The sequence below is a fragment of the Malurus melanocephalus genome, unplaced genomic scaffold (genome assembly GCF_030028575.1).
Source record: "Malurus melanocephalus ecotype Western Australia unplaced genomic scaffold, MMel_1.1 scaffold_457, whole genome shotgun sequence".
Classification (NCBI taxonomy): domain Eukaryota; kingdom Metazoa; phylum Chordata; class Aves; order Passeriformes; family Maluridae; genus Malurus; species Malurus melanocephalus.
Genome location: NW_026623689.1, coordinates 512,220 through 532,531, shown reverse-complemented (window position 1 = coordinate 532,531; position 20,312 = coordinate 512,220). Strand labels below are relative to the sequence as shown.

General features: G+C 53.3%; 1 protein-coding gene across 1 annotated transcript in view; it reads right to left on the bottom strand.

The window, feature by feature from the left end:
- Window positions 1-1,696: 1,696 nt before the first annotated feature.
- Window positions 1,697-20,312, bottom strand: part of CSNK1G1 (casein kinase 1 gamma 1) — a 73,851-nt gene continuing 55,235 nt past the window's right edge. The window contains exons 8-13 of the mRNA XM_057380531.1: window positions 19,106-19,190; window positions 17,171-17,319; window positions 15,486-15,590; window positions 11,712-11,819; window positions 9,791-9,897; window positions 1,697-4,799 (exon numbers count right to left, since the gene is read on the bottom strand). Coding sequence (XP_057236514.1) covers window positions 4,745-4,799; window positions 9,791-9,897; window positions 11,712-11,819; window positions 15,486-15,590; window positions 17,171-17,319; window positions 19,106-19,190 — 609 coding nt within the window. The 3' untranslated portion in view covers window positions 1,697-4,744. The remainder of the gene's footprint in view (window positions 4,800-9,790; window positions 9,898-11,711; window positions 11,820-15,485; window positions 15,591-17,170; window positions 17,320-19,105; window positions 19,191-20,312) is intronic.

Here is a 20,312-nt window from a genome sequence, read left to right as displayed (position 1 = left end):
CCGCGCCGCGCGCCCGCCCGCTCCGCCCGCCCGGGCGCGACCAACCGCGGCCGCAGGGGGAGGAAGGTGGCACCTTCCGGCCGGGCGGGGCGCGGACGGCTGCCACGTTGCCCCTCGCTGGGCTGCCGCGGCAATGTCAATCAGAAGCGGAACGTCGCTGTGATTGGCCATTGAGGGGGAGGCGGTGGCAGGGGGGCGGGGCCGAGGGGTGGCGGTGGCCAATAGGCGCGGCCGGGGGGCGGGACCTGAGGCCGCTGTCCCGCGGTGTCCCCGCGTGTTCCCGGGCCGGTGTGTCCTGTCCCGGTGTGTCCCGGTGTGTCCCCGCGTGTTCCCGGGCTGATGTGTCCCGGTGTGTCCCCGCGTGTTCCCGGGCCTGTGTCCCGGTGTGTCCCTGTGTGTTCCCGGGCCGGTGTGTCCTGTCCCGGTGTGTCCCCGCGTGTTCCCGGGCTGGTGTGTCCCCCTGTGTCCCCGCGTGTTCCCGGGCCTGTGTCCCGGTGTGTCCCCGTGTGTTCCCGGGCCGGTGTGTCCTGTCCCGGTGTGTCCCCGCGTGTTCCCCGGGCCGGTGTCCGCTGTCCCCGTGTGTCCCGGTGTGTCCCGGTGTGTCCGCGTGTATTCTCTAGCCCGGTGTGTTCCCCTGTGTCCCCGCGTGTTCCCGGGCCGCTGTCCCCGTTTGTCCCGGTGTGTCCCCCTGTGTTCCCGGGCCGCTGTCCCGGTGTGTCCCCGGTAGCAGCAGCAGAGGGCCATGGAGCAGCCGAAGGCAATGACCGGCCGGTGCCGGTGCCCGTGTCCGTGCCCGCGGCGGGAGGACGAGCCGAGCCCCACACTTTCAATGTGAGAATGGTGGCGGTAAGGAGAGGCCACCCGAGAGCCAAAGCACCTTTGGGACCAGCTGTCACTATTCCCGCACAGGAACACCTGCACCAGAACTACTGGAACCMACTCCACGCTGTGACATTTTTTCCCCTAATTCCCAGCCTCAAATGTACCATTTTTAGTAGGAACTTTCATTTCCCGTTCCCAAAAATTTGTCTTGGGGCATGTGTCCTCTAACAAGGATATGGGCCCCGAGTGTTCCCTCCCTGCCCCTCTCCACCTTTGAGACTTATCTTTTTGGGAATTGACACTGCCCCAGAGCTGATAAAAACCTAATTCCTWCATTTCAGCTAACTCCAAGATTTGTAATCACAGCCTGGTTTCGGCTGGCAGAGACCTTCACAGGTGCCACCCCTGCCAGGGGTAGTGACACCCTCAGTGATGGTGCCAAGCAGAACACGGGCACCTGCAGCACCACAAACTCTACTGTGCGCTTCCAGCTGGGCTCTCCTGCTATTTAAGAGGAATTTGGGCTTCTCCTACTCCTTCCTTCAGTTCTGATGCCCCAGTTGTGCCAAGGRGCAGATGGCAGCACCCCTCTCGCTGTGGTCCCTCTAAAGGGCTGCCCCAATGAGAACACATGGGCCCAGGGAGAAGGGAAATCGGTGCCACTGCGCCTTGGCTGAGCTCTGTGGGGCCAAAGCCCCCATGGCTTTAACAGCACAAAGTGTTGAGAAGCTCCCACGAGGTCTCACCCGTGTGTCATCCCCTCCTGAGGGAGCGGAGGTGACCCAAGAGCCCAACGGAGCCAAAGGAAGACAAAACACGAGTGTCCAGCTGGTCAGGCCGAGGTAACAAATACATCTATTCATGGAGAACAATGCAGCAGTGCAATGTTTTATTGAAAAAAAAAATAATAATCATCTCACTTGATACCTCAGAAGACTGCATCGCACCGTTGGTGGGCAGAGAGCCCCCAAGAGCCCTCCCCTTGGCCGGCAGGGAGAGCAGGGATTGCCCTGCAGGTTAATGCCCTGCGTCCTTCCACAGCTCAGCCTGGCTGCTCTCCTCAGCACCTCCGAGCTCCCTGGGGACAGCGCTTCCCTCAAGCACAGGACTTGCTGTCAACCTGCTTTATTTCCTTTTTTTCTTTATTAATTTTTTTTTGTTAAAAAGCCACCCCACATCTTTGCCCTTTTTTGAAGAGTCCAACGTACGATTATAGTGCAAGAGGGCTTGGTACAAGTGAGCATTACCAGCATGCCGTGGGGGGACAGTCCTCCCCTACAAACACATCATTGTAGGATTAAAAGAACACCGTATCTCCAGAGAGAAGCCGTAGTGGGTCACCATGAAACAGCTTTCAAACCAACCCACTTAAAAAGAAGGTCAGGAAAGTTTCTAAACAATCAAATACATTCACTTAAAAAAAAAAAAACAACAAAAAACCAAAAAACAAAAACCCAAAACAAAACGAAACAAACCAAAAACATTTAAGAACAAAACCTGTTGAGATGGCCCCTTTCCCCCCAGCCCTCCCTCACCCTGCAAACACTTACATATGCTGCAACTACAAGCTGCTCCTTGAGCGGAGGCAGCGAGGAATGACCAAACACGGCAGGAGATGCAGAAGGAATMGAGTTCTGGTGACAGGCACTTAGTGGGGCTTGGGAGGGCAGCAACAGAAGTGTCTCAGGGCCCGGCTCCCTYGGCAGCGGGCAGGGTGGCTCAACCCCAATCCCAAGACGCCAGACCATGGTTCCTATAGCAGGGAGGGGAACGCCTGTGCCAGAGACCCAGGAGCCACCAGCAGCGGAGGGGCTTGCAAAGAGAAAGGTGGAAAGTGGGCACGGCCGCGTGCTCCCTGGGCAGGAGGGGACAGGGCCACAGGCGCCTGTGGGAGGGGAGCAGTGCCCTTTGTGCCCCGTTCCTGCCCCGTTCCTGCACCATTCCTGCCCCCGGCCCAGCTGAGGAAAGCGCTTTGCTGGCAGGGAAGGAGGCACACGCTGAGCCGAGGGCTCCATGCCTCCACCGCGCTCAGGGGGTAAGGCATGGAGAGAACGCAGCGGAGAATGGAGTCGAGCTGCCCTGCAGGGATCCCGGCCACGAGCGAGGCTTTTCAGACTCAGGAATGCACGAGGAGCAAGCCCGGAGCTCCCTGCCCAGGCTCATCTCCAGCCCTCTAAGCCTGCTCCTACCCAGCCACCAAACTGAACATCACGGGAGTGCTGCTCCCTAAACTCCCAGCCACACAGATTATCACCACATCGAATAAACGACAAATCTAGTCTCTCCCTTTCCTCCCTTCATGCTCTCCAGGATTTTGGGGTAAGCCAAGTCCCTCAAGTGAACGGTTCCAGCCTGGTCTGGTGTCACACATAGAAAGACAAAGTCCAAGGAACCTATTCACAACCTCCCCAAAGCTGCTCGGGTTCTCCCATAGCCCTGTCGCCTCTTCCTGCTGCCTCAATCTCCTCCAGTTCGGGACACGTGGCAGCTGGATGCAAGATTTCACTGTTTTTCTGGGTGTGCAGAGCACCCCAAGCCCTTTTCTCCCTACTGGTTTGGCTCAAAGTGGTGCAGGAGCACCRGCACCGCTCCAGGGCAGGATGGTGCAGATGAACTTGCACCTGCCCCGTGCTCACACAGAGGACGAGAAGGCGATTCCAGTCAAACCTATCCGACCGTCGGACATGGGATCAGTGTTAAGGCATGAAGTATCCTCTCCCCTGCTGGGGAAGCTTTGCTCCTGCTAGCGTGCTCTTGGCAGAAGATTCCCAACCACCCCAAGGAAGGATTTGGGAAGGCTGCCCGGCTGCCCACMCCAAGAAACGCCCACGCTTCAGGAAAGAGCTGCTTCCCGGGAACCTTGGTCCTGATCTACCTCTAGAAGCAGCACACAGCGCTCCGAAGCACACATCGGGCCAGGGGCTCGCGTCTCCCGGCCAGCTGGGTCAGGCACGGCGTAGGGAACCACGGCAAGGACATTCACCGGCAGCTGGGAAGGGTGATTGGAAATTCAAGTATGCTTTCCTCAGCGCGGCCCGAGGCGGCRTCRGGASCCCCAGAGTGGCACGAGGCCCGTGMACATCCCCGCTCCRGGGCGTTCCGTGCACCCCACYGTCCTCCCCGCTCCAYGTCTGCCTGCGCCACGCAGACATCCACAGATACAATGTGCATCTGTAAATGCTAAAAATAATAAAAAGTGCAACGACGTCAGCTTCTTTAAAACAATCCACACTGCTCTGTTACTGTCAGAGGAGGGAGGTGTCAAGGGAGCCGGGGAAAAAAAAAACCCTAACTGGAACAGTAGATTGCAAATTTCTCACAGCTTGCACATTACAGTGTAACTGTTCCCAAGGAGCCACGGAGGGAACCTGTCTCTTCCTGCTGCAGCAGTCAGGCCCTTCTCCCAGCAGCTCTCCTGCCTGCCCCGGGTCCTCCTGCCCTCTCCACAGCCAATCGAGCCTATGGGAATTCTTCACTGAATTGAGGAGGGAGGAGGACGGAGGAGCAGAGAGCGCAGGGGAGGGAGGGGAGGAAAGTGAGCAGGAACTAAGCACAGTCCTCAGGTTTGCGTGAACGATGCCTTCGCCGTAAACAACGGGAAGGAGGGTCAGCCAGCCAGCCCCCCTCCCAGGGCGACCAAGACCTGAGCCAGCCACAGTCCTGGTCCCAAAAGGAGCTTCAGGCTTGGAGTGAACGAGGGAGACCATTCAGCAGATCCACCCCAAAGTGGTTTGTTTTGGAAAGTTTTCTTCTCTTTTTGGTTTAAAATGTCACTTTTTTTTTTGTTGTTGTTTGTTTAGTTTTTGTTTTTCTCTCTTCCTCCTATGCCTCCTCCTCCTCCCCCCTAAAGAGAAGCCCCTTCCAGTGAGCCAGGGCAGGAGCTGCAGGCGTGGTGGTTCCTGCAAGGCCCAGGAGACACCGGTCACTTGTGACGCTGAGCCGTCTTCTTCCGTTTCCTCTTAAAGAAGCAGCAGCACCTGGGGCACAAAGGACAAGGAGAGTCAGCCCCGTGCCCGGCACMCCACCATGTCCCCACCGTGTCCCCACCACGTCCCCGCTGTCCCCCCGCTCTTCCTCATGCAACAGCAGCTCTGCCTGGCCAGCCGGGCTGTGCCACGCTGCTGGGACAGGGGCCAGGTGCTGCTGGGTGACAGTGCCAGCCCSGACTGGAGCCCGGCCACCGCCAGCYGGGGTGTCCCTCTGCCAGCCCCCGCAGCGCTGCCTGGCCTTCTCCCTCCTGGGCTCCACCAGAGCAGGAACACAAGGAGCCATCTGGGAAAGCAGGGAAACRGGGACCCGGGTGCTTCATTGCCTCTGTCCCACCCCAGAGCAAGTGGAGCGGGACAGCGAGCCCTGGCTGCCCTTCCCAGCCACAAGACACACCATTTTCACCACCGTTCACTAAAAAGACAAGTTCCAAAGAGACCTCGGCCCACGGACCAGGTTTCTTTACTGAACCTTTCACAATAACCAGAGCTTCCACCTCGGATCAATCACTCAGGGCTGGGATGCAGAACCCCTGCTTTTCCCCCATCCAATGCAAGGGAGGTGCACAGGATTAGGGGAAGCAAGAAGGATGGAGAGTGGAGGCTGAGGTGGGGAGAGGAACGCCCAACGCAGCTGAACCGTGAGGAGCGGTGGTTTCCCTGCGGGATGCACTGGAAGCAGTCACCCAGATCCTACAGTCCTGCTGGCTTCCCACAGAATTCCTTGGAGCTGAACGTTTATGTGCCTTTCTACCCTCAGCCCGCTGTCAGGAGTGCTCTGCACATCCACTGAGCCGTGGGTGGTTGTCCCTGTGCTGGGACAGCTGTCCCTACAGGAGCTCGGCTGGTGCTGGAAGGCTGCTCCTGCAGGCTGMTGGAGGGGATGCCTGGATCAACAGCCAGAGCACACCACAGAAAATCCTGAGCTGGAAGAGACCCAYGAGGACCATCGAGTCCAACTTCTGGCCCCAAGAACCCACCCATGTGCCTGAGAGCATTGTTCAATYGCTACCTGAGCTCTGGCAGGCAAAYGTGAGGATGCAAAGACCAGTTTTTCCTACAACCATCTGTTGTAGGCTAAAAACATTCAAAACCACTAACAACTCCTCCGAGCTGCATTCCACTGGGTCCTTTGTGGAATGTCAGCATTACAGCCCTGTCCCATCAGAGCTGTAGGAACTCTCACTCTCACCCAGGTGCTTGTTCCTGGGGTGCAAAAGTGAAGGGTGAGCAGCACCTGCTGTGAGCTGAACCTGCCAGCACAGATGGACTGTGCTGGGGACAACAAACAACTCTCCCTGTGACAGGGAGAGCCCTCCCAGCCCCCCAGGAGCAGGGACCCCTTCCACCACAYGGACTGACATCCATGATTTGTCTCCAGGCTCCTGAACAGGTTTGGAGAGGGGACAAGGAGAGACGCAAAGCCCTCGTCCTTGCAGGACAAGCGACGCCTCCACTGCTGCCCACCCACCTGAGGTGTTTGTGTGGCACTCAGCACCCCTGGCCTGGGCTGGAATGCCCATCCCAGTACTGCTCTGGCATTTTGCTGCCCCCATGTCCCTCTTTAGCCTTCCCACAGCAGCCACCTTCCTCCATGGCTTGGGCGATGGTGAGTCAGGGGGATGTCACAGGGAGAGGATGGAGGATGCATGAGTGATGGYTCTGCATGCAGCGGAAAGGGAAGAAGGGGCTGAGCAGCACCCGGTCCTTGGGCACTGAACGGAGGGGGCTGACTGACTTCTGGCTTGTTTTCCTTGTGACTGTCTTTTTAGGCTCTTACTCAGRGGTCCAGGGAAGGGTTCAGGAAAGGAAGTCCTGGCAGTTCAGACAGGCAGAGGCAAAACACCAAAATAAAAGGATAAGGCAGGCTGACAATTACAGAACGAGATCTCTCTGCATGCAGACGATGCCCAAGAGAACAGCCCCAGACTACGACATACAGAGAAGCCAGAGATGCCAGAGGAATCGGGGGCAATGCCTATGGAGAGCAGGGCAGAGTCAGTCTCCCATCCAACAAGGACGTTCCTCGCCGCACACGGGGTCGGTCCCCTCGCTCTGTGGCAGTTCCCACCCCTCAGCCCTCCCTGGCACCTACAAACTCAGATATCTGAGTGTCTGACTGCTCCTCTGCTTCCCAGCTGCGTGGTTTCCCCAGGCACCATCTCCTGGGACAGCCTGAGGCTGGGACACCACGGCTGCAGCTTCCAAACCCTGCTAAAGCCCCAAGCTGGGCTTGGACCGGTGCTAATCCCAACTTTGCCACCCCTTCTATCCTGGAGAAGCCCATCCACCTGCCCCTCAGCTGGCTGGGAAGGAGCCCCCTCCCCACTACCCTGTGTGAGCAGGGRCTCTGTCACTAATGAGGATTCCTAATTGTCCCTCCATCCTCTCCCACCCGTGCTTCTCCAGGAGGGGACAGGAAGGGGCTGGCCCCTCTCCTGCACACCCAGCTCAGGGTTTGCCCCRTGAACCGTCTGCGTGAGGAATTCCTGCAAAGAGGCTCGGCCAGCCTGGGCCCGACCCTGCCCAGCTCCATCAGGCATCGTCTGCTCACGGACGTCAATGTTTGGGGGAGATGGGAAGCCAAATAGGAAAGGATTAGAATCCGATTTTGCATCCATTCGTTCAGAGATCAGCCAAATCCCTCGGCCCGGTGCGGCCGCTCGGACACAGCCCACGCCCTCCCCAATATTGCATGTGATCCTAAAATCAAAACAGCTCTGGGTTGGCTTTGACTTTGTGCCTTTTTAGCGTTTGGTGGGTTTGGTTTTGCCAACCCCAGTCTAGTCTGGTCCGCTCCCCCTTGCATGTGGACTGGAGAGAGGGACTCACCACAAGTTGAGCATTTTCAGGCAGCTACAGAGAGTGTAGAGAAAAAACACAGAAAGGAAGAAAGAGCGATTAGTTCACAGAGGTGGGATGGAAGCGAGTCACTGCAGCCATGCAAGCATGCAGTGCCGAGCGGCAGACACACAGCAGGCCTGCCCGCCGCCCGCCCCAGCCCTCACTGCTCTGYCCAGCCCCGAGCCCCGAGCCCGGAGCCRCTCGCCAGGGCCACGGGGCTGCTGGCCAACGCCCGCTTCTTTCCRGGGCTGCCATCACAAAGAGACTCCGGGCCACCATCTGCCCTCGTCMCCTGCAGGTCCAGCAGCAGAAGGGCCTGATGATGGATGGATCTACACCTGGGACCTGCCCTGCAGCAAAACCCACAGGCAGAACCCGGCGCTGCTCTCCAGCACGCCCCGAGCTGCGGCGTTTGCACAGCTCTGCCTGTGCAGTGACAGGGACAGTCCTTCCCACACAGCACATCGTCCCAAAACACAGAGCCCAGCTCCGGCTCCTGCCAGCTCTCTCTGGCACCCATTCCTGCAGAGCACAATCCCAAAGTCCTTCGCCCTTCTCGTGTGCCTGAGGGGATTTGTGATCAGAGATGTGAGGAGAGATGAAGTCCTCCCCGTGGCAATCGGAACGAAGTGATCTGTGCTTCGGAATTACCACCTGTCAGTGCAGAGCAGCTTCTGCTCCGCTCGTCAGCACCTCCAAAACCAATCTGGGAGCACACAAACAAGGGCTGGAGAGAGACAGGACAGCCCCACGTGCTGTGGGACAGGGCCTGGGTGGCACAGCTCCTTCCCACCTGCCTGGAGACTCCCCATGACACAGAGCAGGGGCTGGACCCGGCCTCACTGCACAAACACAGGCTGGAGACACTTCTGGCTCTTCCTCGACTGGGCTGTTGGATGAGAGCTGTTGAGGGTGACAACCTGCCCCATCCTGGAAGTCACRTGCCTGGGGGGACCCCCTTAGAGCCCACGAGGCCACACTGGAGTCTGTGGTCTCTGCTGGCCACACAACCTGTATATAACAGGAATGCTGCCCGCTCCAGAAACTGCTCCTCAAGATCTCTCCCACCCTGCTGTGCTTGGTAAGGAGCCTGCACCAAATCTGAAGCTTCCTGGGGAGGAGGGAGGAGATGTTTCTGCTGCTGCTGGATCAGAGAGCAAGATCCCATAGAGATGCTTCCCACAGGACTGGGGAATAGAGAGAAGAAGACCTTCAGGACAACCAGCACAGGTGACACATACCTAGGGCCCTTTTCCATCCACACAGCCCTCCTCACACCTGCCACTCTTCCACTTCACCCASAAGTGCCCATTTGAGGGAAAAATGGAGGACAAGTGGGGCCAGTGTCACCCAGTCAAACAATAACCAGGCAGCTGGGCCACGTCCCAGCACCCACCAGTTCAGAGGCAGCCCTGGGCCAGCAGTGCCAGGACTCTTGGTGGCCCTGCAGTGACAGGTCCTGCTCTAGTTCAGAGGCAGTGAGAGGTGCCACAGTGATAACCATGCAAAAGGTGACACAATGATGCCAGACTCAGCACAGGAGCCAAAATGGTCAAAGCAGCAGCTCTGACAGCAGCTCTCACCCCTGACCATGAGCTACAGGAGAGCCCAGCTTAGAGGGAGCACGTTCTCCCCTACAAGCTGCTCCTCTCACTCAGCTTCCACCAGAAGAACCCCCAGGAAGAGCCACCCATCCCTGAAGGAGTGACTTCCCGACTGCTCTGTCTCACAGCCACAAATGAAGGGACGACTCTCAGACCAACAATCCCTGTGCTGAGCTGTGCTCGAGCTGCTCCTGCACTCTGAGCACGAGGGCACAGCGCCTTCTCCCTCTGGATCACTGCGATCCCCGAGATCAGCTCCTGCAATTTCGGTASCTGTGCTACTGAAATGCCTGTCTGCTAATACATGCTCTGAGTAAGAGTGGTGTTCTCCAGGCATGACAAGTGTCAAAGAGAAGCAGCAGCAGCAGCAACAGCAGCAGCACGGAAGACACCATGCACAAAAGCAGCAATATGCAAGGAAAGGGCACAGAACACGAGCACGGAGGACGTTGCCACAGGAAAACGTCCCCACTCGCTTCCCAGGAGAAGGAATAATGACCACCCGCTGGAAAGCYGGTCACAAAGCAAACGTACTTGGCTTCCTCCACCACCTCCACCTCGGCCTGCGCCGTGATGGGCGCGTTGGAGTGCGCTCCCGTCGGGTCGTCCACGTTCAGCTCCCCGTTGGTCGAGCTCACCACCTGCAGCACAAAGACAAGCATTTACATTTGGTCATTTACTGGAATGTTTCTCACAGTTGTTCTAATTTATAGACTGAGAGCCATGCTTCTGGACTCTTCAAAAAGACTGAAAGAAAAATTGGCAAGCTCTGCATTACCTCCCTTTCCACCCCCTACAACCTCAGAAGCCAAGTGTTACTGTGTTCCCAGCAACAGAATGTTTTCCCCACCTCCTTTTTGCCTTGTAGATTAGTGGGTCCAAGCAGAGGAGTTGGCAGGGGCCTGTTGGTGTTCCCTACTCACGTTCCYGTGTCCCGAGCACAGCCCCACCTACACACACCGATGGACGCTGCTCATCGCTTTCTCCTGACACTTTCATGGGTGAGCAGCTCCATCCTGCTGCCTGCCATGGGGAGAAGCCTCATTCCTTAACTCTAGTTCCTTACAAAGTCAGTTTTGGGAATTATGTCCTCTCCCCAAAGCTGCTGACACGGTCTCTCATCTCTTTGACTCACACCTGCCATGATGGTTCACCCCAGCTTTTCCGTTGCAGGCACAACCATCCAGGTCCCCAGCTCCCAGCAGCTCCACAAAATTTTCTGGATAATTAATCACTGCTCCATTACCACAAGAACCCCCAAAGCATCCTGGCTGGGAGGAAAGTTTGGCTGGCCCTTCTATGCTTCACCTGGCTGCTGGCTCCTGCAGCTTGCTGTGAAAACCAGGAGCTGCTCCTGGCTCCAAAGCTGCAAGAATGCCAGACTCCCCGCCAGCTCTTCCTCTTAAATTCCATTTCACAGAAGGTTTTGATTCTCCTCCTCGCTTCTCACGTGCCACCACTTCATTTTCGTGTGGCAAATCCCACCTTAAAGGGAACGGCAGCTCGGAGGTGCTGACCTGCCAAGGTCTGGAATGATCTGGGGTGTCTCCTGTGGAACAATTCCAGCCCCTGCAGCCCAGCAGCCCGCACACAGCACATTTCCTGTCCTCAGCTGCAGATAAGCAGAATTTTAATGCTTACAGTGGCACAAGGAGATCATAAACTGCTCAGGTTGGCAACTCTTCCCATCCGATTGCTAGAGCGGCTTCAGTGCTGCTGTCACAAGGAAACATTCCCCTCACATTAAAAAAACTCGACTGAAAACATCTACTCTGCACTGAGTGCTGAAGTTGTACAATCAGAGTAGTCTGGGTCAGAAAGGACCTTCACAGTTCATCTAATCCACCCCCTGCCATGGGCAGGGACACCTTCTGCTAGACCAGGGTGCTCCAAGCCCCATCCAGTCTGACCCTGAACACTTCCCCAGGTCCCTCTGCTCACATCTCAGATCAGAGCTGCACATTCATCAGTTCCACCCTATCTTTGTTTCTCTGCTACTCAGTAAAATGTCTTTAAATGAAAAATGGACCATGGCTAATCAAGTGAAAACCACATTGAACCCAACCAAGTATCAGGAATAAGTAAAAGTGTCAACCTAATCTGCATTTTCCTTAGGGCCATCCTGCACTACCCATCTCCATGGCTCAGCTCTGTCTTGCTCCAGGCACTGATTCCCATTCCCCTCCAAGATAGGGCAGAGGGTGATTTACAGAGCAGACCTATTCATAAACACTCCTTCCTTTCTTCAGCTTAACAAATTTGGGCTCAGAACAACTCAAAACATTTGACTGAAGCAGCAAAATCCATATTGCGGGTCCCTCCCAAACCACGGCTTGAGAGCAACGTGCAGGACAGGACCAATGAAATGGCTCTCCTGACCACGACATTTGAGGAGATTTGAGGAGAATTTACGGGGTTTGGCACTAAGGCTGCACACAGCAGGAGGAAGGGGTACCTGCACTGATCCTCCGTGTCGATCTGCAGCCAGATGAGATGTCAGGTACGAGGTATTTGTCTGCCGGCTCGGCTGGATCTCCCACTCCCCCCGGCGATCCGATGACGCCTGCTCAGGAGTTTGGGAGCACCACAGGAACAGAGGACAGGCCAAAAGGTGAATGAGGAGAAGAAACAAAAGTGTYTTGGTTAGTGAGTTAGTTTCTTTGCAAAAAGCAAGGCATTTACACTTTTAGCTGGGCTAAAATTCCCCTTTCCCAAGTGCACCTCATTATTTACTCCAGGGTGGCTGCAGTGATCCACTGTGGGAGTGGATTTCCTCTYCTGCAGTTGCTGAATGAAGGGAAAGATCTCTTCTGGAATGAATTTCTTTACCCAGCTTCACTTGGGTGGATTTCAGCACAGCCACAGTCACACCGACAGTATTTAACTATGTCTGTCAGGCCACACACACCAGAGCACTTGGCATGGCAGCAAGATGGGATTCACGAGCTCAACCTCCCTCGAATACRTATTTTTAAACTCAAATTTGCAACATAAACCAAAGCCAAACATTTCATTCCATCCAAAGGCAGTTTCCACACACTGATTCACCCGAGCACTGTGGAAAGAAACATCCACCACACCTGCTTAAATGGAGAGAGGGTTGGGGGCTTTTTCGGTTTCTGCAGAAAAGTAGATAAGAAACTTTAGCTAACAAGTTTCCTCTTTGTCCATGACAGATGCAAACATCWGGTGATTTAAGTTACAAGAATTTCATTTGTTTTATCAGAAGAATCACTTTGCACTTGCACATGAACCTCTGGGGGGGRTCACCCAGCTTTGATGACAACACACCCAGAGCTCACCCAAGAGCCAGGGGGATCTCAGCGCACCTGAACCCTACTGACCAGCGGGAAGAACGCTTCCCAAAGCTGGAAGTGTGAGACAAACGGATCTGTGCTGGCCTCAGGCCTCATCTGAATGAGACACCACCAATCTGTCCAGGAAACAAGAGGCTCCAGTGAATAACCCCATGTTAACAGCAGTGAAGGTGCACCCACAGAAAGACTCCAGAAACCTTGGAATAAACTTCAACAATCTCTAGTAAATTGTCATTCAACGAGAGCAAGAGCAAAATGCAGGAGAATAAAAAGATAAATCCCCATAAAACATCCATTATTGGTCCCTGTGCTCTGACAGCCTCCCAAAGCGAGCCACAGAGCAAGCAGGCACTAAAGCCAAGTGCTGTTTCCCTAAAGGTGGCATGGGATCATAGAACAGTGTGGGCTGGAAGGGACCTTAAAGATCATCTCATTTATCAAATCTTCTCACTGCACATTCCTCCTATCAGCCTGAGACACTGCTCACACCTTTTGTCCTTGGTGACACCCGAAGGAGAAGCATCTCCCTTGGAATCTTTTTTTAATGGCTGTAATTCACAAGATTAGGAACAWCTGGGGAATTTAAATGCAGGTTTTACAAACTAGTGGAAAGCACATCTGGAGAGCTGCTCTTCCATGGCATCAGGGTGCTTGGCTAGCCCAGGGAATGAGGCTACATCAGTGATGGGAGGGGCAGGCTCCTGCCTGGAAGCCACTTCCAGGAAAGGCTCCAGTAGCCACCAGAGCCAGATCTGTCTCTTTTAGCTTTACAGCCAAGTACGAGACAAACTGGATTTGGAGCCGGCTTGAGCTGAGCCCAACATAAGCCATGAGCCATGGAGTGACACTGAGGAAGTGATTCTGTGAAATGGATAGGACAGGACAGGAYAGGAYAGGATAGGATAGGACAGGACAGGAYAGGAYAGGAYAGGACAGGAYAGGAYAGGAYAGGAYAGGATAGGAYAGGAYAGGAYAGGAYAGGAYAGGAYAGGAYAGGAYAGGAYAGGAYAGGAYAGGATAGGAAAGGACAGGACAGGACAGGACAGRACAGRACAGAACAGAAYAGAATAGAATAGAATAATCCTGAACTGGAAGGGACCCACAAGGACCATCAGTGCAACTCCTGGCCCTGCACAGACACCCCARCAACCCCATCCTGTCCCTGAGAGCACTGTCCAAACTCTCCCTGAGCCGTGGCAGCCTCRGGGCTGTGCTCATTCCCTGGGGAGCCTGGGCAGTGCCCCACSATCCTCTGGGGAAAGAGCCTCTTCCTGATATCCAACCTAAATGTCCCCTGACACAGCTTGGGAGCATCAAGTTCCCAGTAACACTCATCACCCTCCCACCAGCTTCCAGATCACATGGTAAGGCTGAAGACAGAGGGGAAAGAGCTCACCCATCTTTGATTAAAACCCTTCACTTTCCAGAGGAAAAGGCTACAAAGTGGAGATCCCACATAAGCTCTTTACTGGGAGTCAAATATTGTAAGAGAGCATATGCAGTTATTACACTCAAGAACAAAAATTAGGCCATTCAATCTGGAGACCCAAATGCCTCCAATTCACYGCTTGAGATGTTTATTTTTTTGCCTTTTCCTTTAGAGAAATGCTTTGCACAAGACTTTAAAGGAACATCCCTCGGAAGAGAGTTGTTTGTGTTTTGGTGAGAAGAACCTGATTTCCCCATGCTACATTAAATAATTCATCATCCTAAGTAATGTTTAGGTGAAAGTATGACAAAAGCTGCCGTGCAACCCAGCATCCGGACCATGTGTGCAGCTCAGGAGAACAAGGCCTGCAGGCTGCCTGCATATTCTGGGATTTCTCTGGGCCTTGTGAACTAAAATGCCTGAAAACGAAGCCAGGTGTCACTGTCCAGTCAAGGAAACATGATGCCTCACATGGATCATGGTCTGTGGTCACGGTGGACAATGGGAGACCAGCTGGACAACCCCCCCAAAACCAGGGATTTAATGCATCCATCAGGGAATTTATTAAAGCAGGTGACTGTATCAGGCTCACACACCAGCCCACATGAATCACCACACTGCAAACAACTCGCTTCCTACAGCAACAGCTCCAAGGAGGGGTCACCCTGACTGCMGCAGATGGACTGGGATGTGTCCTACCCTGTGCTAGCTGAGTGACCTCCAGARCCCAGGAAAGCTGAGTCCAGACAGGCTGCACACCCCACGCTCRGCTCTGCACCCACCAACACCAGCCCAAGGAACTGAGCACAACAAGGAGGCTGCAGGGGCAGGATGAGCCCTGAACCGCTCCCTGAGAATAGGAGCAGCAACAGCTGGAGACCTCCTGAATGTCTGAGAATGCTGTTAACACAGAAAATCCAAACTCTCAACACCAACAAGAGTACAACAAGAAAGAAAAAAAATGGGGAATTCAGCTTCCAAATGTGGCAGTTCCTGAGGGTTCTGCCCTGCTAACTCTTCGTGCTCTGCAACACTCACACTGTGAACTGGGCACTCCGAGAAGGGCACATGGGTGTTATTGGGACACGCATCCCTACCCCAGCTGCACGCTCCGTGGGCAGAGGGCACCCGGGGACAGCCTGACATTAACACAACTCTCAGTCCTTTCCATGGGCCACGTGCTATGGGTAAAAGCACCCCAAAAAATGTGGTARTCAGGGAGTCTGAGCAGGCTGGATCATCATCTTAACCCTGTTTAGCCACAAACTACAGAAAAACAACCTGTTCCAAACTGGACTCTGGCTGGCTCACGTTCCCACGGAATTCCACTGGCTGATACCTAATTYCAACAACCTGTTGCTTTGACAGAATTCTCCTCAAATCACTATCTCTAACTTAGGCAGGAATTGTCTCTGCCGTGACCAAGAACCAGCCCCAGCCAACTCTAACATCATGAGGATTTGGGAGGAGCTGAGCAATGCACCTGATTGCGAAGCGCCTGTTGTGATGGTCGATCCCGGTGCACGTGGCTGTCTCTCGTCACTGCAGACGTCCCAGAATCCACATGGACAGATCCCACAGGAGTAGGCTGGAAAATAAGGTGTGGGTTAGGGCAAAGCCTCTCATGTGCACAAACCTGCCWTGTCAAACCAGGAGGATGCAGAACAACATGAAAACACTGCCCAAAGGAGCCAAGGAGAATTACAGCCAGAGCTGTAAAACTACTGTGATTTACAGACAGAAGATTTGATGGCGGACACCAAATGTCTTGTACAAAAATTAATTAAGAAGATACAGTTAGGTGCCTGTGTCTGTGTCAGATCACACCTAGTGCGTCTCGCACAGGATTATTACAACTGAAAATATACAGACTTGTTTTCCTCATCCCATCGTCTCACCACTTGTAAAAATCACGCTTGCATAGAAAGAAGACGTGTTAAAATTAAAGCTTCATCTGCTCTCTTCTCACCAAAGTCATAATCCCCGCTCCCAACATCGAGATCTCCATGGCAACCACCACGGCTGTCAGCAATAGCACGCATGTCTTACAAGGTGCTSTTTATCAATTGCCTTTGTAATTACAGAAAATTGGGGAGGAAATCTTGATTCACAAAGGGAACGATTTCTTAGGAACTCTGTTGAGCACAGTAAGCATTGGGAATGCTAAATATAGTTGGGACAGTAAAGCACCAGCAGCGGTACCGAATTTAGCACTGATGGCATCTGATCTGGCACCAATGGCAATTCATTTACAGATGTCATCACYGGTCTTGGGGTGGGTTGTGAGCAGAATGACCCAAACCAAAGAGCTTCACATTCTTCTCCTGTATTTCCCCATGACACATCCTCTGGCCAAGGTCCTCCTAAGTTTAAGTGGCTTTTGGCAATAAAAGTGACACGAGATCAGGGCCACGGTCCACATGGAGCCATGAAACTGCTGAATGGAGGTTGGTTACTCCCACCATTCCTTGCCATGTGCTGTACAGAGCTGGTTCAACTTCTGGAATGCCCTCCAAGATATTTTGAGCGCAGAAGGCCAAGTTTAGATTAAATATCTGAGAGAAATTCCTCCCTGTGAGGGTGGTGAAGCCCTGGYGCAGGGCACCCAGAGATGCTATGGCTGCTTTTGGAACCCTGGCAGTGCCCAAGGCCAGACTGGATGGGGCTTGGAGCACCGTGGGATAGCTGAAAGTGTCCCTGCCGATGGTAGGGAGGTGGAACAAGGTGGGCTTTAAGATCCCTTGCAACTTGAATTCTGGGATTCTACTATTCACTGAACATCCATCAGAGCCCTGCCTGTACCTTTTTGATGAGAACATGACCATTATAGGGGTTTTCTATGATTCTCYTGCTTTAAGATAGATTTTAGATATTGGTCTCAATCCTGTGCTAGACTAGAGGGAATTCAGCCTCATCATGTTCATTGTCACAAGTAGGAAAACGAGGCTTGAATGTCCAGAGAGGTGGGCAGGGGCCTTTTGTCCCTCAGGAAAGCTTCAAGGCACAGCAAGAACCCCCCAAACACAATGTCAGGACATCTCACTGTGTTGAGGATTGAAAGATTTGATCCTAAACTCACTGGAATTCAATGGGATTACTGGGAACAGAGGCAGTGGTGGGGAAGCAGCCCCTGGAAGGCAAGCACGGGGTGCTGCARGGACAACTCACAATCGGCCTGCCGACCCAGTCGTAGGCGTAGTCGAAGGTGTAGCCTTTCTTCTCAAAGAGCTCCGTGAAGATGGTCCGCAGGTAATCGTAGTCTGGCCTCTCAAAGAAGTCCAACCGCCGCACGTAGCGGAGGTACGTGGCCATCTCCTCTGTGGGGAAAGGGGAAAAAACAGCAGCTTTTACCCTGAACCTTCCAAAGGACTTGTTACAAACCAAGGGCTGGGCTGCCAGTGCTACCTCTGGCTTCTCCTCTGCAAGTCGTGGTTTTTAGTAACAGTCCCCAACAAAAAACAATCCAAACACTTCTTGAGCAAAGAGGGAAGCCTGTTCTATGTATTTGTGCAAAAATTAACAGAGTGAGAAATAAACTCGCTGGACCTAATGACAGGCTGCTCACAGGCATTTCGAGTGTTGCTGTGGCTGCCCCAGCCCTGGAAGGGTCCAAGGCCAGGTTCGACGGGGCTTGGAGCAGCCTGGGACAGTAGAAGGTGTGTGTCCCTGCTCATGGCAGGGGATGGCACTGCAAGAGCCCTTCCAGCCCAAACAAGCCTGGGACTCTGTGATGCCACGTTTCTATTAAATAGCCACAGACATTCATTGGGAGAAGGAAAGAAGGAGATGCTGGTGGGCTCCCAAGGCATCCCTGAGCTCCWGCAGCTCAGGGTCTGGCTGCCCACAGCCAGCATCATGACATTGGYAGCGCCTGAATATTCAAAACCAGACTAGAGGGGAGGTTCCAAGGCTCATTTACCTGGAGAGGGTTAATTTAMAGATCAGGGTTTGGTGCTAAGCTAATTAATCACTTTCCTGCATCTGGGTCGCATTTTGCGTGCACAGAATGCTGAGCCCTACGAATTCCCACCCCTCACAGCTCTCCCTTGGCTCATGGATGGATACAAAGCGTGGCCTTGCCTTCAGCTGACAAAAATAGGAATAGAACTGCTTATTGACACTTAACTCTGTCTGTGGCTTGCTTTTCCATGGCGGTAAAAAAGCGGGGGAGAAAAGGAGAACAAAGAATCCCCTCTTTCAAGTACCTCCAGAAGGTGGAGAACAAATGGTTTCAGGCAAGGAAGAGAGAGAACTCAGTTCTCTCATCTCTCATCAGCCCAGACCTGAAGGAGCTGTTAGGAGAAGTATTGGGGAAAAGGTGAGACCAGCCAAGCTGAAACTGTTCTGTTTAGAACCAGGTGGATTTTGGAATGACACATCTGGGGAATTACAGCAACTACAGTGAACAATGATCCCACTCCAGGCTGCTCCTCATGCTGGGAAACAGCACAACRTGTGTGGCACCATGGCTCCTGCAGGAATGGGATTAATTGTGGGTGCTCTCTCTGGCATCAGGAATTCAGAAATCATCCCTYTAAAACCTCCCAGACCCATTCTGTGGCCAGGGGACTCTGGGGAAGGTTCTCACTCTGCACCCTGCCCTCCCAGCTCCAAGGTCTGTTTAACAGGACATAAGGTGCTGGGTTGGCTACAGGCATATCCTTAGTAGCACTCTCCTTAAAACCGCTCCCAGCAGGTGGAATTCATGGACCCACACACCACCCCATCTTCCAAGCCGGCCACCTACACCTGCCACACCTGTAAAACCTTCCATTTGGAAAAGAATTACCTCGGTACTTCCAACACGATCATTTGGGAGAGGGAAAATAACGAGGAGCTCTTTTGGAAGGAAGCCAAGAAGCAAAGCAGGCACATGAGGTCCTTGAACAATGTCCAGCCTYCTTGATGAGAAGAGTTTTGTTCATTTTAAGACCTCAGGCCCTGCTAATTTATAGCAGCAGCTCCAGCTGTTTGCCAGCTTGAGGAGCAACATGATGGATACACATCCTCCAAACACTTTCTGCCAAAGGAGCTCAGGCCCATCCTRTTGAACAAGGCAGGGCCACCTCCAGCTGCACTCTCACGTTCCTGTCAGGGCTTTACCTGGAAAGTTCTCACAGAGAACTTCAACCGGAGTGTTTCTCTTTGTGTCCCCAATCTTCTGATACCTCTCTTTTAAGGTGTCAGCCTGCAGCGCACAAAGACAAAACAGTTGTGGAGAAAGAGTTCAACCATGTGAGAAAGGACATGCTGTGTGGGAAGAAAAACAAAGTGTTTAATGCACATGCTGGGTGACATCAGGAGATGTAACTGAACTGCATCCAGGACTGCACCAGTGGAACATTTCACAGSCTATGGGCAGAGAAAATCCAAGGATGCACAGAACACCTTTGGCAATGATGCTTATCAGTGTCATTGGCAGGACACTTATCAGTGACCTACAAGGTCCTGCCAACTGTGATGGCACATCAGGGCCTCCCCAGGCTTAGGGCCATGGAGCTGCCTTCACAAACTGCAAACCAGACCCATGACACAGCACTTTGGGTCCTCTTGTGTGTGACAGGRTGCCACTACACTGACAATGACCCTGCATCATCACACTTCTCCCAAATCCCTAAATGGGAAATGCTCCACACAGCCTCTCCTTTCACCCCCAAACCTCCCATCACTCAGCACTCRTTTAATAACTGGTCAGCAAGGAAATGAAACCATCTGCAATTGGATTTCCCACCTAAATCCTTTCTGAGGCAGAGAATTCTGCTCTAGCCAGCACCCTAAAAATGGGGTTTCTTGCCTCCATTCCAAAATACATCAATTACACCTGGCAGTAGCATAATTAAAACAATAAAATGTTCTCTGCAGACACAGCCCTGACASTACAGACCAAAAATGTAAGCTGAGGAAACCTAGAAGAGCAAAGATGCTGCATTCTAAATTCAGCTGGACAGTCTGTATTTGCCCTGGGCCTCAAAAAGGAGACAACTAATTCTTGTCTAGTTCAGCACTGAACTGAGGAACTTCTGTAGAACCTGGCATATACTTGAAATTATTTTAGAATCATTTACAGGATTAATTTAAAGCAGTCGAGTTCAACTAAGCCAGAAAGAAAATATGTACTAGAATAACACACTTAAGGGAGGCATGGACAYAAAATCAGAGAGTCTGGTTTCTTTCATGATGCTTGAAAAACCTTTTCTTTGTTTTTATGAGCTGTTGCCAACATTTATGGTGCTTGATGAGGCTGAGCTGAGACTAACTCTGGACAGGTGGTGACAAAACCTGGAGAAGGTCCATCACCCAGGCTGTGTCA